The sequence below is a fragment of the Ovis canadensis genome, chromosome 3, assembly GCF_042477335.2.
Source record: "Ovis canadensis isolate MfBH-ARS-UI-01 breed Bighorn chromosome 3, ARS-UI_OviCan_v2, whole genome shotgun sequence".
NCBI classification, from domain to species: domain Eukaryota; kingdom Metazoa; phylum Chordata; class Mammalia; order Artiodactyla; family Bovidae; genus Ovis; species Ovis canadensis.
Window position 1 is genome coordinate 152,678,750 of NC_091247.1, and position 15,511 is coordinate 152,694,260.

General features: G+C 37.8%; 1 protein-coding gene across 3 annotated transcripts in view; it reads right to left on the reverse strand.

Moving 5' to 3' along the window:
- LRRK2 (leucine rich repeat kinase 2) overlaps nt 1–9,484 on the reverse strand; it is a 214,333-nt gene extending 204,849 nt beyond the window's left edge. For 2 of the 3 annotated variants that reach the window (XR_011255928.1, XM_069584612.1), the window contains exons 1-4: nt 8,672–9,484; nt 8,272–8,357; nt 3,777–3,886; nt 1,188–1,276 (exon numbers count right to left, since the gene is read on the reverse strand). Coding sequence is in view for 2 of the 3 variants with exons in the window: in XM_069584612.1 (XP_069440713.1) it covers nt 1,188–1,276; nt 3,777–3,886; nt 8,272–8,357; nt 8,672–8,825 (439 nt within the window). In the remaining variant the exon portion in view is untranslated. The remainder of the gene's footprint in view (nt 1–1,187; nt 1,277–3,776; nt 3,887–8,271; nt 8,358–8,671) is intronic. The other variant, XM_069584613.1, reaches the window with a different exon arrangement.
- Between the last annotated feature and the right edge of the window lie 6,027 nt (nt 9,485–15,511).

The following is a 15,511-nucleotide window of genomic DNA, read 5'->3' on the forward strand; positions in this document are numbered from 1 at the left end:
AAAAGACTCTCAAGGATGAGTTTAAAATAAATCATGATTAAGACCAGTTCGGAGTAGGAAATGACAAACCACTCCACTATTCTTGCCTGGAGAATCCCATGGACATAGGTGCCTGGTGCGCTACAGTCCGTGGGGTCGCAAGAGTCGGACACGACTTAACAACTAAACCGCCAAGACTAGTCAGCACATTCTGTTACATATTTTAATAAAAGGCTCTGTCTAGTGAAGTGGTGAGGACCTTCAGGCCTTTCCAATCCCTCTTCTTTCATTCTCTAATCTTCACCCTCTGTCTTCCTTTCTCTTTCTCCTAATGGGCCTTCATCACTTGGCAGGGATTATGAAAGCGTTTAAAATCTTACCACCCACACCTCCAGCTCCTCTCATGCTCTCCTCCTAGACCTCTGCAATGCTGCACATGCTGTTCTCTTGACCTAAAGGACCCTTCACACGTTGAAGGAAAGCCTCCCTATCCTTTCTGGTCAGCTTCCCTGTAAGCAGTCTTTCTTCTTAGAATCTTACATCATAGCAAGTGTCCAGCACAGCAATGATCACAATGATTGTACCACAGCAACACTTTTTGTTTCCAGGTCCATTATCCTTCAAGCAGAGTTTTACTCAGGGAAAGAACCTAACACGTGAAATAAGAACCTGCTTCTACTGCTTTTTGCTGAGGCAATCTCTCTGGTTTCAGGGTTCACTCAAGGGATGTTTTGAGGATTATGCTTTTAAAAGCATATGAAGTATTTTACATGTTAAACCTAGCATTTAGCAAGCACAAAAGAAGAAAAGCTATATATTTTTATTATGACATATTACTATTGTCATACTCTAGAACATATTTTATAGAAAATACATTAGAGATACAATGGAGAACAAATACTCATGACAGGACATGTATGGCCAACAAATTAATGGGAACATGAGATGTGGGATCAGATCAGAGGAGCAAAGCTGAGCACAGAAATTAAATTTGGCAATAATATACAAGGTGATGTTTAAGGCCAATATGTTGGGTAGTATTTTTGAGAGAAAAAGTTTAGAGAAAAGGAAAATGGATACACAGAATTTTGGAAATCATCAATATTGAGGTTATAATATTATATTTTTTAAATTCAAATATATTCAGTAAATGGTTTAAATTATTTTTTAACTTGTGTTAACATTAAAAATATGTGCATATATATTACCTGAATTTAGGAGAAGATCTAAGGCCTTCAATCCAACTGTTGTCAGGTTGACACTGGCATTATGAACCGTTAGCATTTTAAGAATCAATCTGTAAGTAAAAACAAAAATCAAGATCATCCTAGATGTTTACTCTTTTAGATATTGTCTTTTACTCATCTACATTTTTATTTATCTCATTGCACTTCATTCCCTATATTGAAGCTAATATGTTTTTTCCCTATAAATCTGAGCCAGGCTTACAATGATTAACAGGGAATTATTATGAGTCTCAACAGAAAAGTTATAACTTTTTCCTCAAAATATTTAAGTTCAATTATTACCTATTTCACTCAATTCTATATTCAAAATAATACAGAACTAAATGTACTAAGGGATTAGTTATTTTATATGTGATACAAACTTGTGAATTTTATGTGACACATATTTATGTATTAAATTATAGAGATGTAATTAAAATGTTAGCTTGTATACAAAAATTAAAAACCATTTGAATATTTAAATTATTGACTTTTTACTATTTTTAAAAGAGAAATTGACATTACAGAAAGTGAACCTAGTCTATCAGTAATATTCAGTTAGTTCAAATACATTTGATTTGAGCCCCTGAGTTATTAATTTTAAAATCTATAGTCTGTAGTCTATTCCTACTCAGGGCTGATTAATTGTAAAATATACAATCTATAGTTTATTCCTACCCAGTGCTGCTTGGCTTTCTATTGTTAGAAAATAGAGCTTCCATGGCTTCACTTAGATTCAAGAAACTCAAGACATGGTCTCCAGCGATGCAGTAAGAAATTGAGAGACTCCTTCAACTCTGTTAATTCTCCTCCTACCTATGCTGCCCCTACCTCTTCTTGAATCATTCCCATTATTCCTGACTTCCTTACCACACAAGAGATTTCTCCATAGTACTGTAAGCCTTTAGGGGGGAAAAAATCCTTGAATATAAGGAGATATGTTTTACAATAACTATTGGCTGGAAATGATCTAATATACTCCACTATAGAGAAGAGTATGTCTATATTGTTCACACTACTTCTGGCCTAAAGGAGGGGTGTAATAAATACAGGATGAACAGAAGATGAATAAATGATGAGTGAGCAAATAAATGAATGAAAAGAAACTTCCTGCAGAAACATTCACGTAAGTTAACTGGAACATTCAGTTTGTACTAAAATATGACTAAGTAAGTTTTCTAAGTCTCCCTAAAGTTACAGATTACAAAGCTTTGGGGATTTTGGAAATTCTCATCCAAACCAAGGGACACACAACTATAACTATTAATTGCAGGCATATTTTGCCTAATTCTTTGTTAAATGCTGTATTCTTTTTTACTGACATAGAATTTCAGGGATTAGTTTGGAGATGAGAATATCTATTATTTGTAAATAGTCTCTTTGCAAAGCACACTCTTTAATGCTAGAAACTGAAAAACAGCAACTCATATTCATCAAAGATGGAAAAATACACAAGCATAGGTATATTCGCCTATGAACAAACAGCTTTTATTTGTCTAAATTTGCAGCCATGATTAAAACTAATACAGATGTAAAACTTAGTTTTGCATTAATTATGTTCTCCACAGCAATATATCTTTGGAAATCATAGTATTCACTTTTCTCAGGTAAAGAAAAGTCACATTAAGTATAAAGAACACCTAAACTTGATGACAGAAGATATTTTATTAAATGTCAAGAAACAAAAATGTTATCCAACAGTTATCCAAAGTTTTCCAAAAAGGATTTTCTTGTAAACACAGGAAAAATTTTCCTAACTAATTATGGCTAAAGAAGTAGTTTCATTTAAGAAGTCATTGTGTTGAAAACTGCAATAACATAGCTAGTAAATAGCTATCAAGATTTGGCTGCAAATGTGCTGAAAAATAATTTCTTCTTTTTCCTTCATTTTGAAAGCTGCAGTTTAAGCTCATTAAATATATACATATGAATATACATAAATGTGCTTTTTAAAGACAGTAAAGCATATATTTCTAAATTACTATTTAGAGAAAATGTTAGCTTCCATATGTTTGTTTTGAAGAAGTAGTGGTTTGTGTCCTATGCATGTGCTAAGTTGCTTCAGTCATGTCCTGCTAGGTGCAACCCTATGGACTGTAGCCACCAGGCTCCTCTGTCCATGGGACTCTCCAGGCAAGAATACTGGAGTGGGTTGCTGGGTCCTCCTCCAGGGGATCATCCCAGCCCAAGGACTGAACCCAGGTCTCTTCAGTCTCCTGTATTGATGGTAGGGTTCTGTCCTAGGAGGCCAGTGTTTTGTGTCAATTCTACCATTAAAAAGTAAAAAAAAGAAAGAAATCTTTTATTCACTTGAATTCATAAGCATTCATCAACAACCTACAATTTAATCAATTGTATGACTATTATTATATTATTAAAATAATAACAACACCTAACATTTTACCTCAAATGTTAGCTTTCTAAGCTGTCTATAAATGTAAATCATTGATTCAAGGAAAACTAGATGTATTTTAAAGGATTTTTATCAGTTTGGCTTGAAGTGCAAATACAACGTATCAAGAAAAGGGCTGTCATACAGATATTTAGTACAGTATATTTTTACATACTTACTGGTGAACCCCAAGGACTTCCCAATCATGTCCAATATCATGGGGTCCCATTAAGCTTTGCATTGTATTTGGACAGATTTCTATTAATTTGCATAAAAGTGACCAACCCACCTAAAAATAAGAAAGGCAAATATTCACATTTTAAAACAAACACTCATATATGGAACATATTTAGTCAAAAATCTCTTCATTATTAATAGACTAGGTGACTATTATTTTAAAATAGTTATTTTAAAACAAAATTATACTAAAAAGGAGTATAACAAAATTATACTCGAAAAGCAAGTCATATAATTGGAAAACATATTTCTCCAAAAATCTGCTGAAAAGGCATACAAAAGTAACATTTCTGAATGATGAAGGAAACAGACTGCCTATTGTCTAAATAAAAAGCAATAAAATAAAACTTTAAAAATAGTTTTAAAGGACATACCAAGACTATGACGTACAAGAAAGGCTAGTCTCTGGGCTTTGTACTTTTTAAGGCACACCCACCTAACAGAATTTATTTTAAATATTTGGGACTTTAATTAAAAGAAGAAATGAAGTAGTTTGGAATGAAAGATTAGGAAAAGCCAGAAATTTTGACAGCCAAGTGTAAATTATCAGGAAAGACTGCTCCCCAGATAATAAAGCTAGGACAAATGGCAAGAGAAGTAGCACTGTCTGATGACAGTGTAACATCTTTCACAGGTGAAAGAGAAAGGCACTATGAGATGGAGAGTAGGTAGAACTTTTCAATGGACTCCTCTAGACTTCTTCAGTGTACCTAAATATGTGTTGATGAGGTCAAGACATCACAAATGTCCTTTAAGTCTTTCATATTTCCAAATGAATTATGATTTTACTGATGCCTTTTAAATATACCTTCATTCAGTTCATTTATACAAGTGATGCCAGATTGAATAAGCTGCTCTTTACTTTTAAAAAATACATTTTTAAATATTAATGATATTTTAATTCCAAACTGGAGATTAACTCACTCTTTCTGCCATATATTTCTCTCCAAATGTAACAACTCTTCAATTCTTTCTACTATGTTACAAAACTACACTCGATATGGTCAGAAAAAGAAGATGCATAGATATTTAGTTCTACTGATTAATGGAGAAGTGCCTAACCATGATGTGTGATAAATACCAAAATTTAATATGAATTTTGAAAGCTGGATTCACTATCAGCTAGAGTTGCTCAGGGAAGAATATAATACAGAAAAAGTGTGACGAGTCAAAAGAACTATAAATTTGGTCACTTAAAACAGTGAAATGGAAACTTTACGCATGTAAGAATTAAAGATTTAAAAAAATAAAAAATAAAAAAATAAAACTGATAAGCTATGAGGAAGAGAAATAAGATGCTAAATATTGAGGAGGCTGCCAGAGAGGGGCCCATTGCTAAATGTGACTGAATGTGTGAGTTGGAGCTGAGTGGCAGAGTTGAATGACCAGGGGAGAAATTTCTATGCATCTGAAGAGGAATAATGGCACACATTTCCTAATTGTTTACAGGAATAAACAAGGGGTATTTAATATGATAAAAGTGTTTATACAAGAGTTCTTTACAAATACTATTTCCAGATCTTTTCTGGACTAAGCATGAATTGCTTTACTCTGTCATTACTTCCTCTTACACAATTTCAAATTCCTTGAAAAGGAAGCAATTTTTGACAGCTATTTTTACCTAAATTTGAGTAGACATCCTCCTCCACATAAGCCGAACAGATATTGACAATCCAGATGCCATAGAAACTGGCTATTTCTGTGCTTTCATAAAATATATCAAGATTTTTTTTCATCTAAGTATTTCAAAAGTAACATTTGGAACAGTTTCTGGTGGGAAATAAATCATAAATCACACAGGATGCTATACTCATCTCTGCACCTGCATGGCTGACTCAAGGAGAAAACCTGTTTTGCTTTGGTTGGTGAAATAGCAGCATCAGTAAAATTGCTTTGCAAAAAGACTGAAGCAACTGAGCTTCTATGATTAAACAGAATCGCTAGCTGCAAAGTAGAGGTATTAATGTATTCAATTAAAAGCTTATCTTTCAAAAAAAGAAACCTCCCATCTTGGACAGTCGTAATACAATTATAATTATTCTGTAAACTCAAGTTATCTAATTAACGCACAATGGGAAACATCTAGGGTTTAAAGAAAATTTTAGTCACTTGCATATATTTCACTCAAATCAAAGATGGAAACTGTGTGAATAAAGTAATGTAAAACTGAAGAACACAGAGAAATGTTCAGATGACTTGCAGGAAAAGAGATTTATAAGACAAATAGCCTAACTACCAATTGTCTAAAGACTATGATTTATTAAGGAGAACTAATAAAGTACGAAAAGACATTGAAAATAAAAATTCAGAGTCAGGAATGTCATGTTAAATTCTGAAAACAAACCTTGATGTTCATTTTTGAAGGGTAATTTAATTCCCTAAATTCATCAAGTGCTTTTACTTCAGTACTTTCAGCTGATTCAATGTATAAAGCTTTAAAGTATATCTATATTAATTTTACCAGTAATATGCATAAATTTGAAGAAGACAATATTTTCTTTTAAGTAGAGTATTAAAACATCCCTTTGATAAGATCAATGATAATTTAAATCAATAACATCAGTAGGCAAAGCATGGCCACAATATTTGTGCCAAACCACTATACTCTTTAGTTATATAAAAAGTTTGTGAATTCAGCACCTATTATATTATGAAAAAAAGATTTTGAAGGTGTGTGAAACTTGAGTTCTGATTCTGTTACTAGCTCTGTGGTCCTAAATGAGCTACTTACTCTGAGAAAAAAATATTCAGTGAGATTTCTGAAAGGGAAGCAGATTTCATCAAGAATCAAATGATAACTACACAAACATAATGCCTTTTGCAGGTTAATATACTGCGCTGCAACAAGTAATTCTATTCCATTAAATCACCAAATCAAAAGACAATTCCTTATTTTCTTCCATACTTTGTCTTTGGTACCTACTGGGCAAGGATATTGAATGACATTCATAACTACCCAAAACAAACATGTCTGGGATCTGGCAGTTTCTAAAATGAGGAAAAATTAGGAGGTGGGTATGTTGGAGACTCCCTTGGATTCTCAAGTCTAGCACTAGCTCCTCTGCAGACCAAGCCTACCCAGGGCCCAGTGTTCAAAGTTGTGCCTGGCAGAGGAGACTCTGCCAAGAACAGAATCCAAGGAATGGGGTCTGACAGACAATGCAATTTTGAACACCAAAGCAGAGGCGAGTAAGAAGGATGATGTGGGTGGAGAGCAGCAAGCACAAAAGGCCAGTGAGGGAGACTGAATGTTTCATAGGCAAAATTTCAGACACTGGGTGTTAAAAGAACAGTGTCTTTATCATGCCTCTGTTTTTTTCTTGATCTTATTTGCTAACAGCCTGAAAATCAATAGTCAGATGGGATATACTTCAATTGAAGAAAAATTAAAGTAACCATTTATCTCACATATATATATCTTCATATAAAAGAAGCTAGGCATATAGTTCATCAAAGCTAGACATAGCTGGACACAGAGATAAGCATAAGATAATTGATACAGACAGAGATTCAGATAATTCTTACATCTGTCTAGCCTCTCAAGTAGATATTAAGAAACATTGCACCTCGATAGAGTTCAAGGTTCAATTCTCTTTCCGTTTAGAATCTAACATGCAAATGAGAAAACTAGCACTACCCAAATCTCAAAATCTACAAAGAAGTTCCCCAAATCTCAAAATCTACAAAGGAAGTTAACCTTAAGCAGTAATTTTGTTTTGACGGTGTATCAGACTTAATTTTCGTCTTAAGGCTCCTTTTCAAATATATCTGATATATTTAACAAATTTCAGGGTTTCCTATGACACAGGTTCTAAAAGGTTCACTTTTACATTCATTTTATATAAAAATAGTTGAGAAGTACAGATTTAAACTTACAAGGGACTCCTAAAACATTACTCTCTTAAGATAATACAAGGTGTACTACAACTGAAGGTTAGAAATCTGTCTTCAAGTTTAAAAAAGAAAACCTTAAACCTATGAGAGTTTGCCAGTAACTTCAATTCATTAATTTAATTATTAATTCTATTACTGTTCATTATTCCTCTTTCCCAAACTATTCACAATGGTGTCATCTCTAGAACATGCTGTACATTGGGAAGAATCTTAGAATAATTTCTTTTAAACACTTAGGAACAAATCTAGCCAATGAAAGAAACCAAACCTCAACCCATTATTATTTCCCTCCCCTCACCATCCATATTCTGTCAGTTAATTATATAAAGTTACATCTTAATGATAATTAAGGAGCACAGAGTAGGCCCTCTTACACCGTTAACATTTGATAATGATTTAACAATGCTTCCTATCTTAAAACCACAGACTGGTTTGTCAGGACAAATCTCAGAAATAACCCTGAACTCTGGGTACAAAGTATCAGTAGAAAAACACCTATTTCCGAAGAAGGGGAAATGGGCGAAATGAAAGCAACTCTTTTACCTGCTGCACACTTGCGACTCTCATATACGAGTCCAAGACGATCAACAGAGGCACGTGGACATTTTTGTCTTGAAATAACTTGGAGGCTGGAAAAGAAGGGGGTTAAGGAAAAGGAGCAAAGTCACGATTCATGGCACCCCTTTTAAGTCTGAAGAGGAGGGAGAAAGCAGAAGAAGTGAGCGCAAGACCTTCCTAGAATTTTAGAATTGTCAGCTCTTGTTTGCCCCAAGAAGTAGAGAGCTTTCGACTTCTCAAGAGTGCAGGTCTGTGTGGCCACAAAGTTGGGAGGAGAAAGTTTGTTTAAAAGGCCTGGGAAAGCGGGAGGCGGGGGAGCGGGGCGGGTGGGGGGGAGCGGCGGGCGGTGCGGGCGGTAAGGAACAGTTTCCAGACAAAAGATTACCGTGATCGGCGTATGTAAACACCAGCATATCCTCCAGGATTTGAACCAGCGTCTCTATCTGTTTTCCTTCCTGGACATTGTTCAGCCTAACTATCAACTTCTTCAGAGATTCCTCGTCCTCCTCCTCGCACCCCTGGCAGCTGCCACTGGCCATGACCGACCCTGCTCCAAACCGGCCGCCCCTCCCGCACTAAGGCAGGCCGCTCCGGGAAGGAAGGAGACGAGCCCAGCTCACCGGCCGTAGCCAGCACTCACAGCCAGCCGCATCAGCACCCACGCCCGCCTGTTTATGCGAAGGCGGCGGCTCCCGCCCTCTCTCGGAGCCCTCCTCCTCAGCGTCCTCCTCCCCCACGCAAGGCCAAAACCCCGAGCAGGAGCCTGCAGGAGAGAAGGCCGAGGTGTGGCCCAGCGCAGAACCTTGCCGGGTGGGCAGGACTCAGCGAGAGCGGCCCGCCCGAGTGAGGCCGCGCCCGTGGCCCCCGCGCGGCCGAGTCGAGACCCTGGGTGGGCGCAGCCTCCCGGGACCGGATCCCGCCTGCCCCGGTGGTGGGGCCGGGAGTCGCGCGGAAGAAACCGACTCAGCGGACTCTGCCGAACGCCCAGGCCCCTGGCACTTCAGAGGCCCGGGAGGCGTGCGGTCCTCACCCCGGGCCACCCCCTGACCCGCCAGCTTGGTCTCCTGCAGCCCGCGGAACCTCTGGGAACTAGGAAGAAGAAAGAAGCCGCCGCAGATCTCCAGATCCAAGAATATAAATCGGGGCCTTGGGAAAAGAGAACGCCGCCCAGTTGGCCCCTTTTAGGAAAACGTTCTCTTTGGAGTTCCCCCTATTGGGAGATGAGGAATTCCCACCCCCCGGCCCCCAAGGATGGACATAGTTAAGCAACCAAAATGTGCTTTTCTATGGTTGCTGCGACTTGTTTGTAGGAAAGGAGATAAAGACATTTTTCCTGTTAACTGAGTCTCTGTTGACCAAAAGGCCACGAAAATTAGCTTTTGAAAATTTGAGTTTGCACTAGGTAAGATTCTGAAAATTGGGGCACACCAAAAAGTAATGGATTCTCATTGCAATTGAAACTAAAGAGAAACAAACACATGGTAAATGATATGAACAGGTGACCTAAACATTGTTCTGTTGATATTCAAAATTACTAAAGTGTTTGAAAAATATATATATAGTAATGTGTTTTTCAAGAAGAGAAACCTGAGCAAGAAAAAAGAAGGACAAGGCTGGGCAGAGATGACCTATTGCCTTCAGATCTGTCCTGGAATAGGGGTGAGGTCATTCACAAAGAAGATTGAACTAGAAGTTAGTACTTCACAATTTAAATCCTTTTATTTCACTTCCGGTATCCAGTTCTGACGACAATTTTGAAATGGGTAAGACAGCTGCTTACCCTTCTTTTACTGTTGAGGAAATGGAGATTTAGAGGAGTCTAATTTAAGGAAAGCATTGTTGGTGTCACAGGGTTGGGAAGTTGAGTCAGGACTTAAATGCAAGTAGATGTCTTAACCTCAAACTGAAGGTTCTTTATACTCTACCACTTTAATCAAGTCATGGCAGTGTTTACCTTAGGGCTTCCCTCATAGCTCAGTTGGTAAAGAATCTACCAGCAGTGCAGGAGACTCCGGTTTGATTCCTGGGTCCCCTGGAGAAGGGATAGGCTACCCACTCCAGTATAGTTAACAGAATGAAAAGGCAAACTTCAAGCACAAATTCATAATAGAAGTAGTGTTCAGTGGAAAATCAAATGGTTCTGGAACAGTTCACTAGCTTCCTGGGAAGAAAAAAATAAAACAGACATTGCTAATTGCATCAAATTACCAAAACAAATTCCAGCTAGATTAAAAAGTTAATGAAAGTAACTAAAAATAAAATGTAAATTAACAGTTATTTTATCTTGGTATGCTGCTAAGTCGCTTCAGTCATGTCCAACTCTGTGCGATCTCATAGACAGCAGCCCACCAGGCTCCCCCCTGTCCCCAGGATTCTCCAGGCAAGAACACTGGAGTGGGTTGCCATTTCCTTCTCCAATGCCTGAAAGTGAAAAGTGAAAGTGAAGTCGCTCAGTCGTGTGTGACTCTTCTCGACCCCATGGACTGCAGCCTACCAGGCTCCTCTGTCCATGGGATTTTCCAGGCAAGAGTACTGGAGTGGGGTGCCATTGCCTTCTCCCAATCTTGGTATAAGGAAACATAAAAACTAAGAAAGAAACTACAGATTGATATATGTGACTCCATAAAAATTCAAATTTTCTGCAATCAAAGAAAACATAAAACTAAAAAAGCAAATGTCAAACTGAACAAAAAATATAATACATATGACAAAAACAATTAGGCTAAATCTTTTAAAAGTTGTTACAAATCAGTGAGGGGAAATCACACTCTACAGGTACCCCAGAAGAAAAATGGATTAAATTTTTGAGCCAGAAATTCACTGTGAATGGGTAATAAGTATAAGAAAAGTATATTCATAATTATACAAAAATTGTAATACACAGTTATAAAATGTAATTTTCTGTGTATATGAGTGTACAGTAATAAAAATGAGAGAGAGAACTGGGAATACATTCCAAAAATATTTCTAAAACCTTTATGAAGAAATTATTAAACTATATTGAAAGGCATTATTAACAAGGTATAAATAAGTGAATAGGCCACATCAATTAATGAGAAGTTTAACTACCAAAAAGATGCCAATTACCCCACAGAGTAATAAAAAACCAGACTAATGAAAATCTAAGCAAGATAGCATTTTTTTTTTTTCCAACGAAACAGACAGGCCTAGAACAGAAGAGACACTTTTGAAAAAGGACAAAGCAGAATTGCCCAATTAGACATTGAATCAGGGAGTCTTAACAGCCTTTATCAGTTTGCCAATGTGGAAAAAGTGCCTGGCAATGTCTTCCTGTGAATTAGAAAAATGTGCACCTCCTCCTAGGCAGACACAGTTCTGTATCAGGGTGCACAAAGGCAGGATTTGGACTTCAGACTCCACTCATCCTGTCACCCTGGTGTCCTAATGCAAGGTATATGAAGGTATACAAAGGTATATGAAGCAATGTGTTGACTGTTATTATGCTGTAAGAGCTAATCTGTGCAAAAACCCAATGAAAGAGTATCTGGAACCCAGAAACATACCCTTACATATATGGAAATTATATGAGAGATGTTGCAGTGTGTAACAGTGGAAAGAGAATAGATTATTTATTTGATAAATGAATCTGAGACTATTGGTTGTAGGAAGAAATATTAAAACCTTTACTTCAGACATCATATTAAAAAATAAATTCCATTGAGCAATTTTCTATGAAAAAATTAAATATTTTGAAAGTTTTGAGGGAGAAATGAAATTTTATGACATTAAGATACTGAAAGGTAAGACATACTCATAACAGTTCATAAAGGAAAAGATTAACAGGGAGCCGAGTACAGGGCTCTGTGACAATCTAGAGAGGTAGGATGAGGGGTGGGGGGTGGAAGGGGCACTCAGGAAGGAGCGCACATATGTATACTTATGGCTGATTCATGTTGTTGAATGGCAGAAACAATACAACATTGTAAAGCAATTATCCTCCAAATTAAAGTAGAAAATAAATAAAGGAAAAGACTGTTAAATTCAAATATATTAAAATTTTAACATGTATACAAAGACCCAACCAACCAAGTTAAAAGATGACCCCAAGCTGAAGTTTTTTGCAACACACATAACCAAGAAAATTTAATAAGAATATGTAAAAAACTATCATAAATTGTTAAGAAAAAGATAGTCTAGTTTATATATGTGTAAAAGACATAAAAGGCATTTACAGAAGATAAAATGCCATTTAAATCTATCAAAGATGCTCAGTTCAGTTCAGTTCAGTTGCTCGGTCGTGTCCGACTCTTTGCGACCCTATGAATCACAGCACGCCAGGCCTCCCTGTCCATCACCAACTCCCAGAGTTCACTCAGATTCACGTCCATCAAGTCAGTGATGCCATCCAGCCATCTCAGCCTCTGTCGTCCCCTTCTCCTCCTGCCCCCAATCCCTCCCAGCATCAGAGTCTTTTCCAATGAGTCAACTCTTCGCATGAGGTGGTCAAAGTACTAGAGTTTCAGCTTTAGCATCAGTCCTTCCAAAGAAATCTCAGGGCTGATCTCCTTCAGAATGGACTGGTTGGATCTCCTTGCAGTCCAAGGGACTCTCAAGATTCTTCTCCAACACCACAGTTCAAAAGCATCAATTCTTTGGCACTCAGCTTTCTTCACAGTCCAACTCTCACATCCATATATGACCACTGGAAAAACCATAGCCTTGAGTAGATGGACCTTAGTCGGCAAAGTAATGTCTCTGCTTTTGAATATGCTATCTAGGTTGGTCATAACTTTCCTTCCAAGGAGTAAGCATGTTTTAATTTCATGGCTGTACTCACCATCTGCAGTGATTTTTAAGCCCCCAAAATAAAGTCTGACACTGTTTCCACTGTTTCCTCATCTATTTCCCATGAAGTGATGGGACCAGATGCCATGATCTTCGTTTTCTGAATGTTGAGCTTTAAGCCAACTTTTTCACTCTCCACTTTCACTTTCATCAAGAGGCTTTTTAGTTCCTCTTCACTTTCTGCCATAAGGGTGGTGTCATCTGCATATCTGAGGTGATTGATATTTCTCCCGGCAATCCTGATTCCAGCTTGTGTTTCTTCCAGTCCAGCGTTTCTCATGATGTACTCTGCATAGAAGTTAAATAAGCAGGGTGACAATATACAGCTTTGATGTACTCCTTTTCCTGTTTGAAACCAGTCTGTTGTTCCGTGTCCAGTTCGAACTGTTGCTTCCTGACCTACATACAGATTTCTCAAGAGGCAGGTCAGGGGGTCTGGTATTCCCATCTCTTTAAGAACTTTCCACAGTTTATTGTGATCCACACAGGCAAAGGCTTTGACATAGTCAATAAAGCAGGAATAGATGTTTTTCTGGAACTCTCTTGCTTTTCCCATGATCCAGCGGATGCTGGCAATTTGATCTCTGGTTCCTCTGCCTTTTCTAAAACCAGCTTGAAAATCAGGAAGTTCACGGTTCACGTATTGCTGAAGCCTGGCTTGGAGAATTTTGAGCATTACTTTACTAGCATGTGAGATGAGTGCAATTATGTGGCAATTTGAGCATTCTTTTGCATTGCCTTTCTTTGGGATTGGAATGAAAACTGACCTTTTTGAGTCCTGTGGCCACTGCTGAGTTTTCCAAATATGCTGGCATATTGAGTGCAGCACTTTCACATCATCATCTTTCAGGATTTGAAATTGCTCAACTGGAATGCCATCACCTCTGCTAACTTTGTTCATAGTGATGCTATCTAAGGCCCACTTGACTTCACATTCCAGGATGTCCTGCTCTAGATGAGTGATCACACCATCGTGATTATCCGGATTGTGAAGATAGGATACTGAACAAGGAACTCCCCAGGTCAGTAGGTGCCCAATATGCTGCTGGACATCAGTGGAGAAATAACTCTAGAAAGAATGAAGAGAGGGAGCCAACGCAAAAACAATACCCAGCTGTGGATGTGACTGGTGATAGAAGCAAGGTCCGATGCTGTAAAGAGCAGTATTGCATAGGAACCTGGAATGGCAGGTCCATGAATCAAGGCAAATTGGAAGTGGTCAAATAAGAGATGGCAAGAGTGAATGTCGACATTCTAGGAATCAGCGAACTAAAATGGACTGGAATGGGTGAATTTAACTCAGATGACCATTATATCTACTACTGTGGGCAGGAATCCCTCAGAAGAAATGGAGTAGCCATCATGGTCAACAAAAGAGTCTGAAATGCAGTGCTTGGATGCATTCTCAGAAATGATAGAATGATCTCTGTTTGTCTCCAAGGCAAACCATTCAATATCACAGTAATCCAAGTCTATGCCCCAACCAGTAACGCTGAAGAAGCTGAAGTTGAACAGTTCTATGAAGATCTACAAGACCTTTTAGAACTAACACCTAAAAAAGATGTCCTTTTCATTCTATGGAACTGGAATGCAAAAGTAGGAAGTCAAGAAACACCTGGAATAACAGGCAAGTTTGGCCTTGGAATATGGAATGAAACAGGGCAAAGACTAATAGAGTTTTGCCAAGAAAATGCTCTGGTCATAGCAAACACCCTCTTCCAACAACACAAGAGAAGACTCTACACATGGACATTACCAGATGGTCAACGCTGAAATCAGATTGATTATATTATTTGCAGCCAAAGATGGAGAAGCTCTATACAGTGAGCAAAAACAAGACCAGGAGCTGACTGTAGCTCAGATCATGAACTCCTTATTACCAAATTCAGACTCAAATTGAAGAAAGTAGGGAAAACCGCTAGACCATTCAGGTATGACCTAAATCAAATCCCTTATGATTATACAGTGGAAGTGAGAAGTAGATTTAAGGGAATAGATCTGATAGATAGAGTGCCTGATGAACTATGGACAGAGGTTTGTGACATTGTACAGGAGACAGGGATCAAGACCATCCCCAAGGAAAAGAAATGCAAAAAAGCAAAATGGCTGTCTGGGGAGGCCTTACAAATAGCTGTGAAAAGAAGAGAAGTGAAAAGCAAAGGAGAAAAGGAAAGATATAAGCATCTGAATGCAGAGTTCCAAAGAATAGCAGGAAGAGATAAGAAAGCCTTCTTCAGCAATCAATGCAAAGAAATAGAGGAAAACAACAGAATGGGAAAGACTAGAGATCTCTTCAAGAAAATTAGAGATACCAAGGGAACATTTCATGCAAAGATGGGCTCGATAAAGGACAGAAATGGTATGGACCTAACAGAAGCAGAAGATGTTAAGAAGAGGTGGCAAGAATAAACAGAAGAAC